The sequence below is a fragment of the Hemibagrus wyckioides genome, linkage group LG11 (genome assembly GCF_019097595.1).
Source record: "Hemibagrus wyckioides isolate EC202008001 linkage group LG11, SWU_Hwy_1.0, whole genome shotgun sequence".
NCBI lineage: Eukaryota > Metazoa > Chordata > Actinopteri > Siluriformes > Bagridae > Hemibagrus > Hemibagrus wyckioides.
The window spans coordinates 25,707,080-25,725,851 of NC_080720.1; the positions used below are offsets into that span (position 1 = coordinate 25,707,080).

General features: G+C 41.6%; 1 protein-coding gene across 7 annotated transcripts in view; it reads left to right on the plus strand.

Moving 5' to 3' along the window:
- The window catches only part of agap1 (ArfGAP with GTPase domain, ankyrin repeat and PH domain 1), a 134,644-nt gene extending 119,862 nt beyond the window's left edge, over positions 1–14,782 (plus strand). For 3 of the 7 annotated variants that reach the window (XM_058402731.1, XM_058402732.1, XM_058402733.1), the window contains 2 exons: positions 9,511–9,766; positions 11,313–14,780. In XM_058402731.1, coding sequence (XP_058258714.1) covers positions 9,511–9,766; positions 11,313–11,522 — 466 coding nt within the window. In that variant the 3' untranslated portion in view covers positions 11,523–14,780. Of the gene's footprint in view, positions 1–9,510; positions 9,767–11,312 lie in introns of all 7 variants that reach the window. The other 4 variants (XM_058402729.1, XM_058402726.1, XM_058402728.1 and 1 more) reach the window with 2 other exon arrangements.
- The last annotated feature ends 3,990 nt before the right edge of the window (positions 14,783–18,772 follow it).

Below are 18,772 nucleotides of genomic sequence, written 5' to 3' on the forward strand. Positions count from 1 at the left end.
GAAAGAGTCTATAGAATTTACATAGAATGGTAGTAAAACAAACGAACAAAAAACCTACAGTGAGCAGCAATTCTGTGTGTAGAAACAGGAGGAGAATCACCAGTCTAGGTCAAGCTAACAGGAAGTATACAGTAACTCAAATACAACTCTACCACCCTGGTGAGCAGAAAAGCATCTCAGAATGCACAACATCCTGAACCTTGAAGCCGATGGGCTAGAGCAGCAGAAGACCATGACAGGTTTTCTTGCGTCAGCTAACAACAGGGATCTGAGATTACAGTGGGCATAGGCTCACAAACTGGACACAAAGTTGCTTGGTCTTTTTGAAATGTTCACTTTTAGTGATTTACAGTGTACGTTTATTTTGGCATGGCAGTGATTCATTGTGGCTGAAATGCATGTCCAGCTTGTGTGTGAGAGTGTAAGAGAGCGGCAGGCAGAGAGAGAGATGCAGAGAGAACACACGAAAGCACCTCTGCCGTGTTCAGGATTGGTGGCTGATAAATGAAAACCCTCCCTTGTGGTCTCTCAAGTGAGTAATAGAGCCCGAAATTTCATTTTGCAAGCGACTGATTTAATGATCCAAAGGGTAATTAATGGGCTGATTATCTTAATGTTAAATATGGCCAGCAGCAATTAGACTGACCTCCCGCCTGTCAAGGTCTGGGCCGTTCTCGCCTTTCAATTAGGGCCGCTTTGGAGTGGGGGAGGACGGAGAGAAGTACCCGTTACCTCTTGGCCCAGATCATCCCTCATTCATGCACTTTTTCTCGGCCAGGTATTACTTTGGAGAGCCATGTTGCCATGGCATTGTTGTCTTGATGGCTCTTCTGAGAAAAAATGTCATTAGTGGAGTTTTTCTGTTTTGTTTTAGTGACACTCCTTTAATTTTGTTAAACACACTTGCTCTTATGACTTTATTAGTCTATTAAAATTTTATACTGTACATGTACTATTAAAATCATGCACTGGATTTATTCTCTAAAAAAAAGAAAATATTTTAAAAGTAAACCGTATTTTAAATATTTATATAAAATGCACAAAATAGCTGGCGGCTGTTAAATGTACCGGTCAGATAGTATTTTGTTGTAAGATTCTCACTCAGTTGCCATTTGCTTACGGTAAACCTGCCTTCTTTTATGTCTAGAATTTATAGAATAATTTTCCTCAAACACAAAGAACCACATTTGGTGGCTTGATTTTTGTTTCAACACGCAAATCAAAAGCACATCCTCGTGTGGGATTTACTGCATCAGCATTTAAGAAAGATATCAAACTGAAACCCTGAGAGAAGTTTCAGCAGCAAGAATGCACACAAGCCAAGGGATTTTTAGTGAAATTAGGGCTGATTTAAGTGCTCGGAGATCTTTAAGTGTTTGTTTGAAGACAGGCATAAGCATTTTATTCCACCACCTCAGTGCCAGCACAGAGAAGCCAATCAAGGCGAGGATGGCTCTGGCTGATGAGTGTTGTGTTTGTGTTTGGCATGCCGTTTTAAGAAATGTTGGAAACATTGCTTCTTTGTCCAGCACTATTTCTTCAGAGAATGTACCAGGTTTTGGGATAAAACTGCTGTAAAAACATCCAGTGCTGAACAGGTTCATCCAAATCCCTCTTGAAGAAGGACTAATATCACTTATTTTGAATGTAGTGTATAATGAGTGTTTAACAGAAGTGTCGCTTAACTACACAACTTTACAAACCGTGTCACTTTATTAGTGACCATTGCACATCCAAAATCAATCAAACACAGACCATGCAACGGTTAGAATGACATACTATGACCTCCAGACTTATTGTCACGCCTCGTGAAAAATTGGAGTTTTTTTTTTTTAATTAATTATTTAGTTATTAAATTATTTTTATATTAAATTATATTATTATTTAGTTATTAAATTATCAGCACAACTACAATAAATGTGACAATTATGAACAAATTACAAATTAATATTTAGATCTTCATATTTTTTGTATCCTCTATTTTCTTTACTGTGTGTGTGTCACACACACACACACACACACACACACAGCAGTAAAGGGAGAAAGTAAACTAAAGTAAGATTTAGGACTTGGCACAGGGGCTCTGTGCTATCAGCCAGGCTGTATCCAAGTCTTATTGTTTTAATTAGTGTGATGCTGTCATGGACACCAGAGCCCCCACATTCCTGTATACACACACACACACACACACACACAAGGTGCCGAGCTGTATTAGTGGCCAAGGCAGCACTGGAGTGACAGCTCTGCTAATTGCGCCTCGTGGTGACTTATTGGGAGGGTGGTGCTCATTGGCGGCCGACACTGCCAACCCTTGCCTTCATGCTGACGTTTTGTAGCCTGTCAGCAAACGTTAGTGTCACTCTGTGTGTTTGTGTGTGTGTGTGTAAAAACACACAAACACACACATTATTCAAGCTGCTTTCACTGTAGGAATGTTCATTTATAAATGTGTTGCATGATGCAGAGCAGAGTGTGGGTGTGTGTTTGATCAGTGTCCTGGTTCTGTGTGGTTACCATCCTAAATTGACAGATGAGATATTGGTCTGACACACGAGTGCTCACACACGCGCACACACACACAGCCAGACTCGTTTAGCTACATGCCTCATCATGACCAATGCCTAGGCCATAATAATTCAACACTAAGTAGGTAAAAAGAGCGTCTTTATGGCCGATGATCAGTCTCAAAAAGGGCAGCGCTAACAGATTTCAAATTAAACGCGCCGCTTATTCCGGAGCGGGGTGCAGGTGCACCTCCCCAAAGCCGTTCCCAGATTAGGCCCTAGGGATCCCTGAGGATGAGGGGGGGAGAGGTCTGGTAATTACCCCAGAGTTAGTGAGCTTCACACTGACCTCGTCTCAATTCACATCACCCAGAGAACCAGTCACAGATCCTGCACCCCATTCAATCAGTAATCATTAATTCTGATTACTCCGAGTCCATCGAAAATACTCTTCAACCCAGAAGAGGAAATCTTACTGCTCATGCTCGAAAATGACTTGTCTATCTTTCCTGTGTGTCTCTGCTTTTCCTCGTTCCTCTACATGCCACGAGTCACTGAGGTCCATTTCATCAGCGTTAACTAGCTGTCCAGTGTGCGTCACTCTCTGGCCATTTCTCTCTTGATGAGTTCGGTGGTATGAGCTTGCCCGTGGGCTGCATTTTAAGCGCTCCTCTCCCTGCTCGGCCAGAAAAATAATTGGCTCTCCTAATCTGAATTTATCTGAATAAAAAACGAAATCCTAGATTAGATTAGCCTAATGAGACATGATTTTTTTTACATGACTGTCTGCTTTTGCCTGTAATCATGTCCCAACCAGGTTAACAAGGCTTCCAATTTAGTATTGACATTAAACCAGCTGACACGAGCCAATCAGCATGCCGTTGTGCCCCGCTCCTCACGACTAGCTATGTTAATATGCACTAAAGCTAAAGTAATGGGTCGGTTTTCCGCCTGACTCATCAAATTGTTTTATATATATGTATATGTATATGCTATCTCCTAGTTTAACAGTGATTTTTCTTAGAAAATGTAAATTATGTGAGTAGAGCTGTTTACAGTGATTTTGGATGTGGAGTGTTTGAGCTTGGCTGTGCGACCGCATTCATTAGATTAGATCCGAGGAATTGCTTTTATCAGCGCTTGAAATGGCTTGCAGTGGCTTTGATTCAAAAATCACTCAAGCATAAAATATCTACTCAAATCACTTCTGACGCTTATTTTTTACCCCGTCTCTCCCTTTTCTCCTGAAGCACCTCAATTATTTTACAGCACTTATAGCACTTACTTTAACTGCAGTAAGTAGTAAGTAAAAGTCAGTGGGTTTAACTGAGCCAGTAATATATTGATTGAGAATGATGTGGAGGATTTATGCCCTGTTTATTGACCCTATATGCTCGCTCTCTCTCTCTCTCTCTCTCTCTCTCTGTCTCTCCCCCTTTCTCTCTCTCTCTCTCTCTCTCTGGGCCTCATTGTCTTTCTCAGGGCTTTCCAAGTATTCTTTAAATTCATGTATCCATCAAAACAGCAAATGCAGTATATATAAAGAGCCAGTTTGTGTGTGTGTGCCCGCGTGTGTGTTTATAGATGCTTATTAAAAGAAACTTGAAGTTAATCTTTCTGAAGGCACTGTGTGTTGTGACCGTCCGTTCAGTCCACACATTACAGGCGTGCTTCTTCCACAACAGCGTGCTCCTGTAGATGTGCGTGTAACATCATATCAGTGTGGCCCATTGCCTCCAGAGTGGCTGATTCTGAGTGTAATGCAGGCCAGAGCTCAGTCACAATGAATCTGCCTGTAATAAAAAAGCACTGAGTTTAATTATCTGTGTCTATCCAAGGGCAGCTAACGACTAGGCTGGAGAGCATAATTGATTTCAGACTCCTGTATTTTTCCCCCTCTGAAGAAGAGGCAAAATTCTCTTTTAGAAGTAAATTGTTCCTCTGTGGCTTTTTTCCCAGCTAATAAATGGCCTACATTCTCTTTTTTGCCACTTTTTGTTCGTTGCAGATTCAGATAGGAGGATGTTCAAGTGCGTTGGTGCATGAGAAGCTGAAAATGCAGGGGTAGGATGGTCTTCACCACAACTGACTCTTTCAGTGGGTCCTACATGCATTGAATCAGGGCTGAGATCAGTGTTAGGGGTGGCTGGAAAGAAAAGTTCACATTATCCATTGTGTGTAAATGGGTTTTATTTAATTACTGCACTAAGATGAATGAGTGTGTATGTGTGATTGGCTCTGTGTGTGTGTGTGTGTGTGTAGTGTGCATGAGCAGGTGAGTGCTCACCACTGTCTGTTTGACAGATTTGTCCTGTCAGAGTTCATTACCTGTGAGTCGGCGGGGCCCTAATGAGCTGAATTAGTGGTATAATTAGCCTAAAAGAAAAGAGCACTGGCGTTGAGCTGAAGCAGACTCCTCTCTTCGGCCATGCTGGAATTAATGATTTCCTCCACAGCGCCCCCTCCTCACGCCCTCCAATACATCTTCCCCCTCAAACTCGCACCGTTTTCACTCCTCTCTCTGAAGCTGTGCTACTGACATTACTTTGTGGATTTTAGAAATAGACTTGTGAAGTAACTCCTTTAGTTGTCTGGGTTGTGTTGTAGGTGAAGGAATCTTGTTAAGGTATGAATGTTGGAGATGTGCAACACTGTGCATCACAGATTTAAACTGAATGCTCCTTATACACCACATGGCTCGGTTCTGATGTACTACTTGAAATTCCTATACCCTTTTTCCCCCAACAGCTACGCTTAGTTTTCCATTACAATTAAATTTAGATTCAACACAGTACCGGCTAAAGCCCATCAAACTTCCTTTGGATCACAGACATGTGAATGGATCCTCAAAGCCCTTTATTTTGTGTTTACATGGGGGTTGGTGTATTTAGGTATTATGTGTGTGTTTGGAGCAGAGGGGACTTTGTGTGTGTGTGTGTGTGTGTGTGTGTTATGAGCAGCAGCTGGGGGGCTGTCCGGTCATGGATGGGTGCTCGCATGGACGCCTGTCAGCGTTGGGTAAACAGCCGCTGGCTTTGAGCAGGACAGGAAACACTGGCAAGTGTGTAAACACTAGCTCGCAAAGTGCTCAGCCAGGGAGAACTCTCAACACACACACACACACACTTGCACAGGAAACTATCCTGACGGGGATTGACACTGGTTCCCATTAATCCCTGCTGCATTCCGCCCCTCAGTTTCTAACACCGATTAGGCAACACTCTCCTCTCCCGTGACCCCTCGTCCTGAAGCAGTGTGCCCTAATTAAGCTGTCACTCAAAACTCCTTGGCGCCTGGACTCCCAGATCTTCTTAAAAAACCCTTTCCAAAAATGTTTCTACTTAAACCATAAATCACCAATGTTTAATTGGGGTTTTAAGTTATTGTAGTGTCCCCTGTATGTGTTATGAGGATGTGTTAAGAGACTGTGCTGCACATGCAGTGTGTGTGGAGGGGTGGAGGCTGTAAGGGCATTTCACACATAGGACTTGCTGCAATCAGACATTGTAGGTGGCCATGTTAGATCTGGCTGGCATGGTCTGTAGGCTTGAATTAAATTTGAATTAGAGTTAGATTAAATTAGAGTGTGTCCTTGTCAGCCCCCTCCTTGGCCCTATCAGCGTTTACTCTAGGTGGTGTGGGTGTGTGTTTTAGATCGGTCACAACCACCCTATTCTTTAATGATGGTGGTACGAGTGTAAACAGCTATGAGAAGGGATCCGAATAGCAGTACACTGATGACAGTGACCAGAGGTAGTAACAAGTACACACACACACGTGATGAGAAAAGCACTGAGTAGCTAATTAGTCCAATTAGCATCTCCCCTATGTGAGGACATGCTCCCTAAAGAACTAATGGTTGTTGTTTTGTGTGTGTGTGTGTCTCAGTGCTTACTGATTACTCTGTGTAATTATCCCCATATGTAGCAGACATACCAGACTTTGACCCATCATATACAGAGTGGTAAAGACACTGTTATTTCACATATTTAACACACACACACACACATATATTCTTTGTACTATAATGTAATAAAAAATACTTTTATTCACACTGAGCTTTATGGATGAATCTTTGAGTAAAAGAAAGAGTGTAGGTTACTTAAACCATACAAAACATGTATGCTGACCTTTTTTGAGGTGGGTGTGTGTGTGTGTGTGTGTGTGTGTTGATAAATGTGGATCAACCATAAGTTACCATGTGCACCACAGCTGATTTGTTTTTGAAGATGCCTCCAAAACTCAGAAAGGCAATAAAAAGCAGAATTTCCCTGTGGCAGAAGTTAAAGTAGTTTTCAGCAGCATGTCCAGTGGAGTCACAGCACCTGAAGAGGCCAAAATATTACTGAATTCAGTGTCATTAATTCAGCCTAATATAACTCAAGTCAACGCTACCAGGGAAACTGAGCTTTTTTGAAACTTGCCCAGATGCCATGGTAGACGGAATGAGATTTATATTACTCTTTCTTTTCTTTATTTTTAATACTCATATTTTCAAGCTTACAGTCAGAAGTGTAAACATGATCTGAAAGTTTTTTACCAATTTTTTTTTACCAGATTTCCATGAATACTATTTTTGTGTAAACCCTCCTCCACCATTTCTCCTTAAATTCATGTCCAGCTCATTGTGTGTATTTTTTTTGTAATCCATGTGACAGTGTGTTGTCTAAGCGTGCCATTTATCCTCTTTCTAACACCTGTCTCTATAAAGCCAGACTGCTGTCTTTGCTCTCTTCATGCTCGACATGTCCGAGTGCATCCATTTATGTTCAGCTGTGTGTGTGTATGTGTGTGTGTGTGTGTGTGTGCGTGCATGTTTTAAAATGGTTATGCGATTTAAATGAATTAACAATAGAGCAGTCTTGATTATAGTGTGATATTTTGTATAATTTTTTTTTTAAAAACACATTGTTTCACTACTGAAACTCACTTTTTCTCCTCTTTGGTGTAAATTTGAACTTCAGTGGAGTTATCCTTCACACTTGCTCATGCTCTTATTTCCCATTTTGTCGCTGACCCAGCCCTTGGCAACCTTGCTCGTCGGGGAAGGCATGCGTTTCAGGGTGCACTCAAGTGCTCTCTATTTCCTCCAACCACACAGAGACCCTGCCGAGCCTCTTCCTCTCCCCATGCCCACCTCCTCCTTTCCCATCCCACTCTGCCCTTTCTCTTTCCCCATATCCACCCCAGCTCCCAGGATGCTTTGTGCCGGGGCTGTGGCCCGTGCACCTACCGTCCGGCCCTCTCACTCACCCGAGGCTCACAACACACACACACACTTAACACAATTCCTCACAGTTCCCATAGCTTCTGCTGCTATGGTGGCTGCCCTCAACCGTCTCCACATCCGTCCTTCCACTTTCTCTAATTTTGACTTGTGCATGTAAACGCAGCCCATGCACCCGAGGAATCATTGTGCGTAGAGAGTTAGGGTCTATCAGCATGGCGGTTCTTCTTTGATTAGGAAGGGTGTCACATTGATCCCTATGGCTATTGATCTGTGCCTGCCCTTTTGCCTCCTTTATAGAATGTTATCTCCTCTAGCCCATGACACACATCCCCAGCTAATTTGTTATCAATTAAAGGCCTGTGAAATTACAAATAATGGAGGGCAATATTCTCATTATGCCAGTGGACACAGGACTGCATGTTTTGTTGCTTTAATGCAGCTTTCCAAAGGATGAGATCTCGGAATCACTTCTTACGTGAAATCTTTGGGGAGTGTCGATGCAGCCAGTGTTTAATTCTTTAAATCATGAAATCCTAGAAAACCATACAAGAGGTGATCAAGGTAAGGTTTGCCAACAAAGGCAAAAAGTCTATCCAAGCCCTATGGATTTTAATATGATGACAGGGGCACACTAAGGCCTGGCTGTGATAATGGGTTTCTTGCAGCAGGTGCTTGCAAAATCCCTGTGGCGGAAAAACAATATTTTTAAAACAATATTATTAAACCAGAAACTGCAGAGTTTCTTATTCTGCTAGGCTGAATAATATGTGCTCAGAAGCATAGTGGTCTTAGAAAACCTCATTACGCCTTTTACTTTATGAACACCATTTAAGCTGGACACAGCACAGGTGATACCAAATTCAAGTATTAAAATGTTCAGTCCTGCTGATAAGACAGTGGTGATCTGTGCTAGATCACACGTCCATTAAATTTAGGACGTAGCAGATCCTGTTCCAGCACAAAGAAAACTACTGCATGCAACATCCCCTTTGCTCAACAGACACTCTGCTCACAGAGGAAGTGGAAGCTAGAGGGGGTTTCTCTGCCCTCTGTTCTCTAGATTTCTGAGGTGAGACCCCCTGATGGGCAGCTGTGCTTCAGGGGATAGCTCAATATCCTCTCCTCTGGGGCTCGATGCACTCCCCAAAGCCCTCACACGGGAACTGGGCCTGAACTAATCTCGGCCAGGCCTGAATGCAGTTGTTTACACTGTAGGGATTAACACAGATTAGTGCTATCATAGCACAGGATTAGCAGGAGAGCTAAAACATGCAACTGATAGCCCCCTTCTGGGCTGGGCTGGGGCTTGGTTGACATTTCTCTCAAACTGTATAAACACACACAGAGCGCTTTAAATAGATTGCTTCCGGTTCCTGCTTTCTCTTCCTCAGGTTATCCTATTTCCTCCCTCACACACAACCTCTGTCTCTCTGTCTCCCAGGAATAGATGTGGGGCTGGGGGGTGGTGGGGGGCAGCATTGTTTCATACACAGAAACGTTGATTGTCATAGTTTTTTCATGAGCTGTGTGATGTGTGTAGGCCTGCTGTTGCTTTATAGGAATGTAGGACATGGTGACTGAAAAAAAGAAAATAGTAGCCAGTACCAGTCTACACAAATCCCTGAACTCTTAAAGGTCATTCAAAGAACTCTTAAATGTCAATCAGAGCGAGAGCTGAGTCCAGATATTACTCCAGTGTGAACATGTGATGTTTCTACCTTATACATTAACTTTCTCTTGACCTCCTAATATTAACGTTGTGTGTTTGTGTTGCAGGGAGGAACGTGAACGCTGGATCCGGGCCAAGTACGAGCAGAAGCTGTTTGTGGCGTCTCTGCCATGTGTGGATCTGACTCTAGGCCAACAGCTGCTGCGTGCTACCGCTGAAGAGGACCTGCGCTTAGTGGTGCTGCTGCTGGCTCACGGCTCGCGAGATGAGGTGAACGAGACGTGCGGTGAGGGAGATGGCCGCACTGCACTGCATCTGGCCTGCCGCAAGGGCAATGTGGTGATCACTCAGCTCCTCATCTGGGTATGTGTACACACACACACTATCATCCTTTTTTGGGACAGTAGTATGTACTGGGCTTTAATTATATTTGCACATCATCCTATTTAAACCAATTTAAATGCACTATTTACTGCATCTATAGTGTATGTATGACAAGATTCAAACATTTCCTTATACAGAGAGCAGAAAATCTTAATTCTAATGGAAGCCCAAGGGCAGTTGAATTCAGGATACATGACATAAACGATATTACACTTTTAAAAATCATCAGATTAGACTTACATGAGAGAACATCCTCCCAAAGCTGTACTTATTCAGTGTTATCCAACCTTCCATGACATTAAACAAGTTGATTTAGCCACTTCTTTATTAAATTTGTGCTGTGTCAAAGACGCTATAAACATCCTAAACACATCACTTAATAAGACTGAGATATAACTCAGAATTATATCGGTAAAATAGAGCAGCTACACTTAGGCTTCTTATCCTGTAACCTATAATCTAAAGCAGTCTGGCTGATGCATCAGTAATGTGTGTTACTAATATAACCAAGACACATTTGTGAAATTATCTGTAAAAGCTAGATGAGTTCAGAGAAGATACGTAGAGAACCAAGCCAAGTGGCTCCCTGATGACTACACAGTGCACTACACTATTTAATTCTCTGTGTAGTGCACATTTGTAAAGTGAGGAAAAGCCAGTATTCATCACATTGCATAGTCTGACGATACCTTTTACTGCAGAATGAACCAGGAGTACATGCTTTCATGACTGGAAATAACGCTATAGCCAGATAACTGCATTGCCAGATGGACACCAAGTGGACAGACTTTACACTAAGAACTCCAACACGTGCTTCAGTAGTAACACAAAAAGTTGGTGCTCTGAAAAAGTATTCCCAGCCACATAACTTTTATCTCTATTCATAGTGGCTGTTGGTACCAGTGACCATTTTATATTATTGTTTCATGTACACTACCAGTCAAAAGTTTGGACACACCTTTTAATTCAATGTTTTTTGTTTAGGGATTTATTTTCTACATTCTAGAACAATACTAGAGATTTCAAAACTATGAAATAACACACATGGACTTAAGTAATCCATATGTAATGACAACAAAAAACAACAGCCAGTTGTTATTTTAAGACACGAAGGTCAGGTGTTCTGGAATAGTTCTTGCAAGAACAGTATTGTCAAGTGCATTTGCAAAACCCATCAAGCACCATGATGAAACTGGCTCACATGAAGACCATCCCAGTAAAGCAAGACCAAAATTTACCTCTGCTGCAGAGGAGAAGTTCATTTAGAGTTACCAGCCTCAGAAATCACCAATTAACAGCACCTCAGATTAGAGCCGTTATGAAGGCTTTACAGAGCATCAGTAGCAGACATATCTCAATATCAACTGTTCAAAGGACATCATTGTGTATTTCGGCCGCCTTCAGCATTGTTTTACAAAGAAATAAACATCAGGAAAGACCATGGAATTAGAAGATGTGTCCAAACTTTTGACTGGTAGTGTCCGTATGTCGTCATTGTTTCATGACTCTTTCTGTGTCTCTCCAGTACGGGGTGGACATCATGGCACGTGATGCCCACGGCAACACAGCGCTGGCATATGCACGCCAAGCCAACAGTCAGGAGTGTGTGGATGTGTTACTGCAGTATGGCTGCCCAGATGAGCGCTACCCACTCATGGCCACGCCCAACCTCTCACGCAGAAACAACAACCGCAACAACAGCTGCAGCAGCACGGGGAGCACCGCCCTCATCTGACACACACACACACACGCTTATCCTGCATACTCAGAATTAAACTCAAATACACATCCATTTGCCTACACTTACCCTCACACTAACATAAACACACACAGCTCTTCCTCCTCTTAGCTAGACACAGATTTAGAATCATGAAAGAAGTACGTACTACACTCACGGGGACGACTGACCATGATGATGAAGATGATAAAACACTAACAGAACCACTGAGTTTGCACTCGCACTGCCTCGCACCACCACTAGCTTGTCTTGAGGGAGTTAGTCCTCCTATTCTACCTGCCTTGCCAATCACACAGTCACTCCTACGTCAGGTGACCTGCGTCAGGATAACGTACCGCCGCCAGTCTTCTGGCTGCATGTCAGCAACGTGATGGCCAAATAAACTGTCTGAACCTGCTGCTGCCTCCGTCCACAAATGCTGCAAGATGCATGATTGGAGATGAAGAACAGAAAACCGGGAGCTTACTGAATGGCAGGTGACTTATCAAAGCAACTTGGTCCTCGTGTCCTCTTTCTGTGCGGCTGCTTGCGTGACTGAAATGGACAGGATGTGACGCTGGATCAGTCCCAGAGATCCTAGAGAACTTTAGCAGTGCTTTCCTGCTTGGTGCTTTTGAATGCACATGTTCTGTGATCCTTTTGCCCTCTGCCACCCTTTCAGTCAGATGTTTAGTACATTTGTGTGAATTTCTGCCATTTGTACAATTTATTTTCTTCTTTTTTTAAGTAATGTGAAAAGACAATGTCTCAAAAGACAAGTCTCAGACCTTTTCGGAAAACATCCAAATACCGCAAGATATTGTGATAACATGAAGAGGCTTGTAAAAGAATATTTCTTTCTTTTTTTTCCTTGGAATTTTGATAGCGGGTTGTACGAAGTTCATTGGGCATTTGTGGACCATGTGAAAAATCTAATCTGTCTGTGTGAATGGCTTACACTAGCTTTGTGCTCATAACGTTTATTATTCCATTGTCTTCTATACAGAACTAAAGGGAATTTCCTACCTGATTAATAGTTTTTTCTTCTCGGCTGCGAGCCGACTGCATGCTTCTTTTTTCCCACTGCAAACGTTCAGGTCTTGGTCAGTTGATGTGATGACGGTCACGAAAGTGATGAGCTTCTGACTCCATTCTCTGAAGTGCTAGTCACAAACAACAGTGTGTGTGTGTGCGTGTGTGTACGCTAGAGATGGCAAAGAGTCCTTCTTATTCACGTTAGCCATATTGATATTGATCAATTCAGACTTGTTTCCAAATGAAACAGCATGCAGAGTGGAGCAGGCTCTGACCTCACAGGCTCGTCAATATCAAATGCGCAGCGTCTGCATTTCTCCCATGCTTTATGATGGAAACATTAGTGAGGGGAGAGCCTGCAGCCTCATTTAGCTGTTCTTACTCAATATTAGGTGCTCAGGAGAAGCAGGAGAACACTCCTCTGTATGCTACATACTTATTAATGCCAGAGACTCTTGTGTGTGTGTGTGAGGGTGAGTGAGTGAGTATGAGCGAGCACAGGATCATTTGTCAGCATTGCTTGAAATGTCCATACATTACCCACTCATTACTTGCTGAGGCCTTGGAGTGCAGAGCCCTGTTCGGCTCAGTGAAGAGATGGCTCGTCTTTTCCTGCGCTGTATCCTTTTCATCGTTTTCACTCTATCACTTTGTCTTTTATAAAATCTCTTTGGTGGAAAACTTGGTAAAAATGAAGAGAATATGTTTTTTCCCTGAAAAAGGCCTTTTAATGTTCTAGCCTGACTGACCTTGGGCTTGATGCCAGGTTGTGTCAAATGATCATGCAAGTGTCTGTGTGAGAGTGTGTGTGTGTGTGTGTGTGTGAGAGAGAGTGTGTATTTACTAGTTCTTTCTAAGTATCTCTCTAATCTTTCTCTCTTTCCTGAGTGTCGTTCTTGATGTCTTGAACTTTCTGTCTCCACTCATGTGTTTGTGCTGTACAGGCTCGAGCCCAGACTCACCTGTATTTAAGCAATACTAAGCCAGATGAAAGCCAGGCAACTATCTGAAGTAATAATTTTCCACACCAGTATTGGCTGTTGTGTGGCTCTGAGAAATGTAAGACTCTGTTTCAGGTCATATGTCATTACGGACGTCGTGTACAGAAACATGACGCCACTAGCTTTAGGGTTTGTCATTAAGCAGGTAACACAAGTCTTTAGTCTGCAACACTAAACTCGTAGGAAGGGTGTTTGACCTGCCAGGGATGCTTTATGCATGGTTTTAGGACCGTGTAGGGACGAGGCCTCGTCTCAAAAACTTCAGTGCCTTGCAGAGGGCACTGTGGCGTGAGACGCGGGTCAAAGAGAGTGTACAGAGTTTATTGAAAGAGCTAAGATGTAAAGTGTTTGTATATAATGTAGCGGATCTGTAGAGGTCTTGGCACCATACACAGTTATTTATAACATAATGCTTTAAAGCACACACACACCCCCATCGATTCTAATAACCCACCCACACTGTCATGCCCACTTCATGTCCTTTCTGTGAAAGCCTGTTTTTTTTTTGGTTTCTGACCCTTTTTGCATGCATGAATGTAAATTTCCTCCTAAATGACTGACACATTTTAACTGATACCTTTTCTGATACTCATCACCTTTCTGTTGCTCTTTTATGATCGGGAAAGTAACATTCGAGTAGCGTTCCATTTCACTCATCTTGTGTCTGTATGTTATTAAACCAGTAAAGAATGAAGGAGTCACACCACCACTGACTTAACAATAGCGCAAGAGCAACCAAAGCAGACGAGCAATCGCGGGTTTATACGTCCGTTTAAAGCTGCTTACATGCGTCCATGATTTTAGACCAGTATCTGCTTGCCATGTAGCTGTCACTTTGTGTACATAGCTGTAAAAAAATGCAAAACTTCATGTTTTTTGCTTCGATGTTGTTGTTGTTTTGTTTTTTTTTGTTTTTTTTGTTACCTCATTTTGTCGACAGTATCTTTGATGCATCCGAACCCGAGAGACCTGATTATTTATGAGCGAATATGCTAATCTAAAAGGGGAGGGGCTCTCACACTACTTTACTTTTTTTGTATTACTTTTTCTTTTACAGACCATTTGCATCACAGTTATGTCATTCTGATCGATTGTCCCTGTTGTACATGTAATTATTATTGTTATTATTATTTTATTGAGTTTGTGTCAGCTGTACAGTTTTGTGTTGGAAAATTATACCTGATGCAGAGTCTTATACTGTAATGTGTCTCCTTTCAATAAAGAAAATTACTTCGTAATATAATGCCATGTCCTGCTCTGTTACCTTTTAATCTGAGTTTGTGTTTGTTTTTGTTTGTTTGAAGAAAAAGATGATCATGCTGCTTTAAGTGGTATGAAGATGGCGTGTTAATAATCATTGAAGTCACTAATCAGTGAAGCAAGACTTACATTACAAAATATATACCAAGATTTTTTTTCCTTTATTGGTATTCATATAAATTAGAACCTACTTAATGTTAACACTTCTAACACAGCACCCTGAACATCTGGCTGTTGGCTGTGGGTCATTAAAATGTCCATATCTAAGGCTATCAGCAAATTTCTCCAAATCTCCAAAGGACACTATTCTCTTTTTATACTCATGTTGATTCAATCATTGCAAAATTATAAAAATCTTTCCCCCTTGCCCCTTACTCCTCCTTTTTTTTTTTGCTCTATTCACTTTTGTAGACACTTTAGGATATGTCTATTTTCTGTATTTCTTTTTTTAAAGATTGACCCAGGTTGTGACCACACATACAGCACAACCTAACAAGCAGGAGTGTTTATTTGGTTGTTATTACTTAACAGCTTAAAATCTTAACTTAAGGGCAATATTTATAATAATGTCACAAAAAAACTTATTATAATTATACATTGGTGTACATTTATAGACTCCCTTATCCAGAGTGACTTACCATTTATCTCATTTATACAACTGAGCAGTTGAGGGTTAAGGGCCTTGCTCAAGGACCCAGCAGTGGCAGTTTGGTGGCCAATATCATAACCACTGTGTTACCACTGGGTCAGTTGTTGCTATGATTAAATTCTAGAACATAAAAAAATCATAGAAAAGCATTTGAGTATGAATGTGATGTGTAAGAGGTCATGTTTTAGTAGGCAGTTTTAACACATCATGGTGATTGAAGGCAGTTTGTCTAAAACACTGCTAGCTACTGATCAGAAACCAGCTTACAGTCATATTGTGTTGCTCCTGTATCGTTATTTACTCATACACACAACCCTCAGTGAGTTCAGTGAATGTTTCCCCTCTGATGTTAGATTATTTCCAAATCTGTGAGGCAAATCACTGCAATCAGGCGATTTCTGTAACTCTCAACAAGATGACTTCACCTGTCGACGGGTATTTTGGCCTGCTTCTCGTGAGCAAACTGCTCCAGCCTATTTTGCTATATAGGACATGTTCTGTAGCCAGAAAAGATATTCTGAGAGTGATTGCCAGGTCAGCTTTCCATTATTTTTACATGATAGGGTAGTTGGATTTGGATATGTGAAGGGAAACTGTAATGCTGCAAACAAAGATATTTTATACAGTTGAATGCTTTTAAATGATGACAGCAGTTTGGAGAAGAATCACATATTGCTATAATGGTCATGTCTCCACATACTGTATTTATAACAATACCTTTTTCTAAAGACAGAGCCATATAATGCCAAAATCTTTCATCTGTTAAATAGCACCGTTTCAGACGCTGAGATGCTGCTTCCACCTGTTTTTCATTTCATTGCAGTGGGTATTAAGCAAAATGCAAGATGATCACATAACTGAAAATTTGTCAGAAATCACATGATGCCAAACTGCCACCAGTCCCTCATATTGGGGTCATTTTTAGAATATGGTGACTTTATGTCTGCATTTTGAATTACTGGTGTCAAATTCTGACTGGAAAATTATATACAAGACCGTATATATATATAATCATGTGCCAGTTTAAATCATATATATATGATCAGGCATAACATTATTATCCTGCTGAAAGCGTCCACAGCCATCAGGGAATACTGTTTCCATGGGTGTACGTGGACTGAAACAATAGTGCATCCTGGTGCCATGTGTTCCCCTGGTAAGCGATGCACACGCACCTGATCATTCACGTGATGTAAAAGAAAACGTGATTCATCAGACCAGGCCACCTTCTTCCATTGCTTTGTGGTCCAGTTCAGATGCTCACATGCCCGATGTTGGTGCTTTCTGTGGTGCACAGGAGTCAGCATGGGCACCTTAACTGGTCTGTGGCTATGCAGCCCCATACACAACAAACTGTCATGCACTGTGTATTCTGACACCAGAACCAGCATTAACTTCTTCAGCAATTTGAGCAACAGTAGCTCATCTGCTGGATCGGATCACACGGGCCAGCCTTCACTCCCCACATGCATCAATGAACCCTGGCCGCCCATGTATACACACTACCGCTCAAAAGATTGGGATCACTCAAAAATGTTATTATTTTCCAAGGAACCACACAAAATTAGTCTGAATAGAAAATATAGCAAAAGAACAGGACATGCTGACATGGCAGTTAGAGATAATTTTGATGGAAATGATGAATGTTTTCTTCAAACTTTGCATTCATCAAAAAAACACCTTTTGCAGCAATTACAGCCTGGGCATTCTAGCGGTCAATTTTCAAGATAATGTGATGAGATTTCACCCCATGCTTCCTGGTGCATCTCCCACAAGATGGATTGGCTGATGGAGTCTTTTTTTTGTAGCTGAAATCAAGCTGAAATATATAAGTGAAGCAGTAGTGTATATATATCTGGTTGGAAACTACTAATGCCAGGTAGGTAAGTGAGTAAGTGACGACCCAAATATTTTTTACCATGCATAAGTATAAAAATATTATATATTTTACACAATTTAACAGCACTAATATGAAATTAAGAGGCATGCTGTCTTAGTGGTTAGCATTCTTGGTTCAGACGTGAAGGGTTGTAAGTGATTCCAACCTTCATTCTTTGTGTGTGGAGTTTGTATGTGGTTCAGCGGTTTCCTCTGGGTGCTCTGGTTTCCTTCTCCAGTCCAAAGAAATGGGATATAGTCTGATTAACATCTCTAAATTGTATGCATTTCTAAATGCAATGCATGTGTGACTGTGGACAGGATGTCCCCTGCCTTGTGGCCCGAGTCCCCTGGGAGAAGCTCCGCATTCCCCCATAACCCTTTGTAGGATAAACAGTTCAGAAAATGGAGATGTTTCATGGATATGAAATACTGTGACAATTTTTTAATATGATCTATAGTATTAAACATGCATTTTATTTTATTCATTTAAATATTTGATACTTTGATACCTCATGCCTGTGTTCAGCCTGTGATATTAAAATGAATACGATTTTTTTTTTATGTCTCCCAAAGTCTCCATAAAGCAAAGCGACTGGCTCTTTCTCTGTTTTCACAATAATAAGGAGTCAATGTCAACTAATCTAAAATGTTGTTACTTTGTCATGAGCAGTATGTTAAGTGTCAGGTTTGTCACTATGTTCTGCGAACAACTCATACATTATATGTTTTGCATCAGATCAATAACATGTTCTCCCTCATAAATATGTGTGTGTGTGTGTGTGTGTGTGTGTGTGTGTGTGCACTCTGCAGGCCGCTGTGAGACGCTCTGGGACTCTGTGGAGGAGATGAAGGCGTTTCATGCCAGGCCCTGTGGACTCTGCTGAGGCTCTAATGGGATAATGGTGCTCTAATCCTCTCCTCGTTCTTTCTCTGTCTCTCTTTCTCTCTCTCTCACTTTCTCACTCTGTGTTTCAGGAAGCTTCACAAAGCAGCTGGGGAGGGGACAGGAGGACAGCGCTCACACTCACAATAGCCCCCTGACCAGAGAGGACAAAGGAAGCCTCAGCAGCCCGGGACAGCAGATGTAATTAAAGAGATTAGACGAGGCTGAGAGGGAAACTGAGCAGTGTGTAGAGAGGAAATGGACATTGTGTGTGTGTGTGTGTGTGTAAATGAGGTGATAGTGAGTAGGGGAAATGTATTAGTGTTGATATTAAAAAAATTTTTTTTTTATTTAAAAAATGGTACGTTTAATTAAACACACTTACAGGTTTGCCTCTGCTACAGTGGAAAGATTTCCACAAAATTATAGTTTACACAAAATAAGCTGTCCATATGCAGGACAGTTATATTTAATCAGAATATACATCCTGTCTAATCTAATTTGGATACGCAAGATAAACTTGAAAGAAATTTGGAACTGGTGGTGACATTGTAGTTCT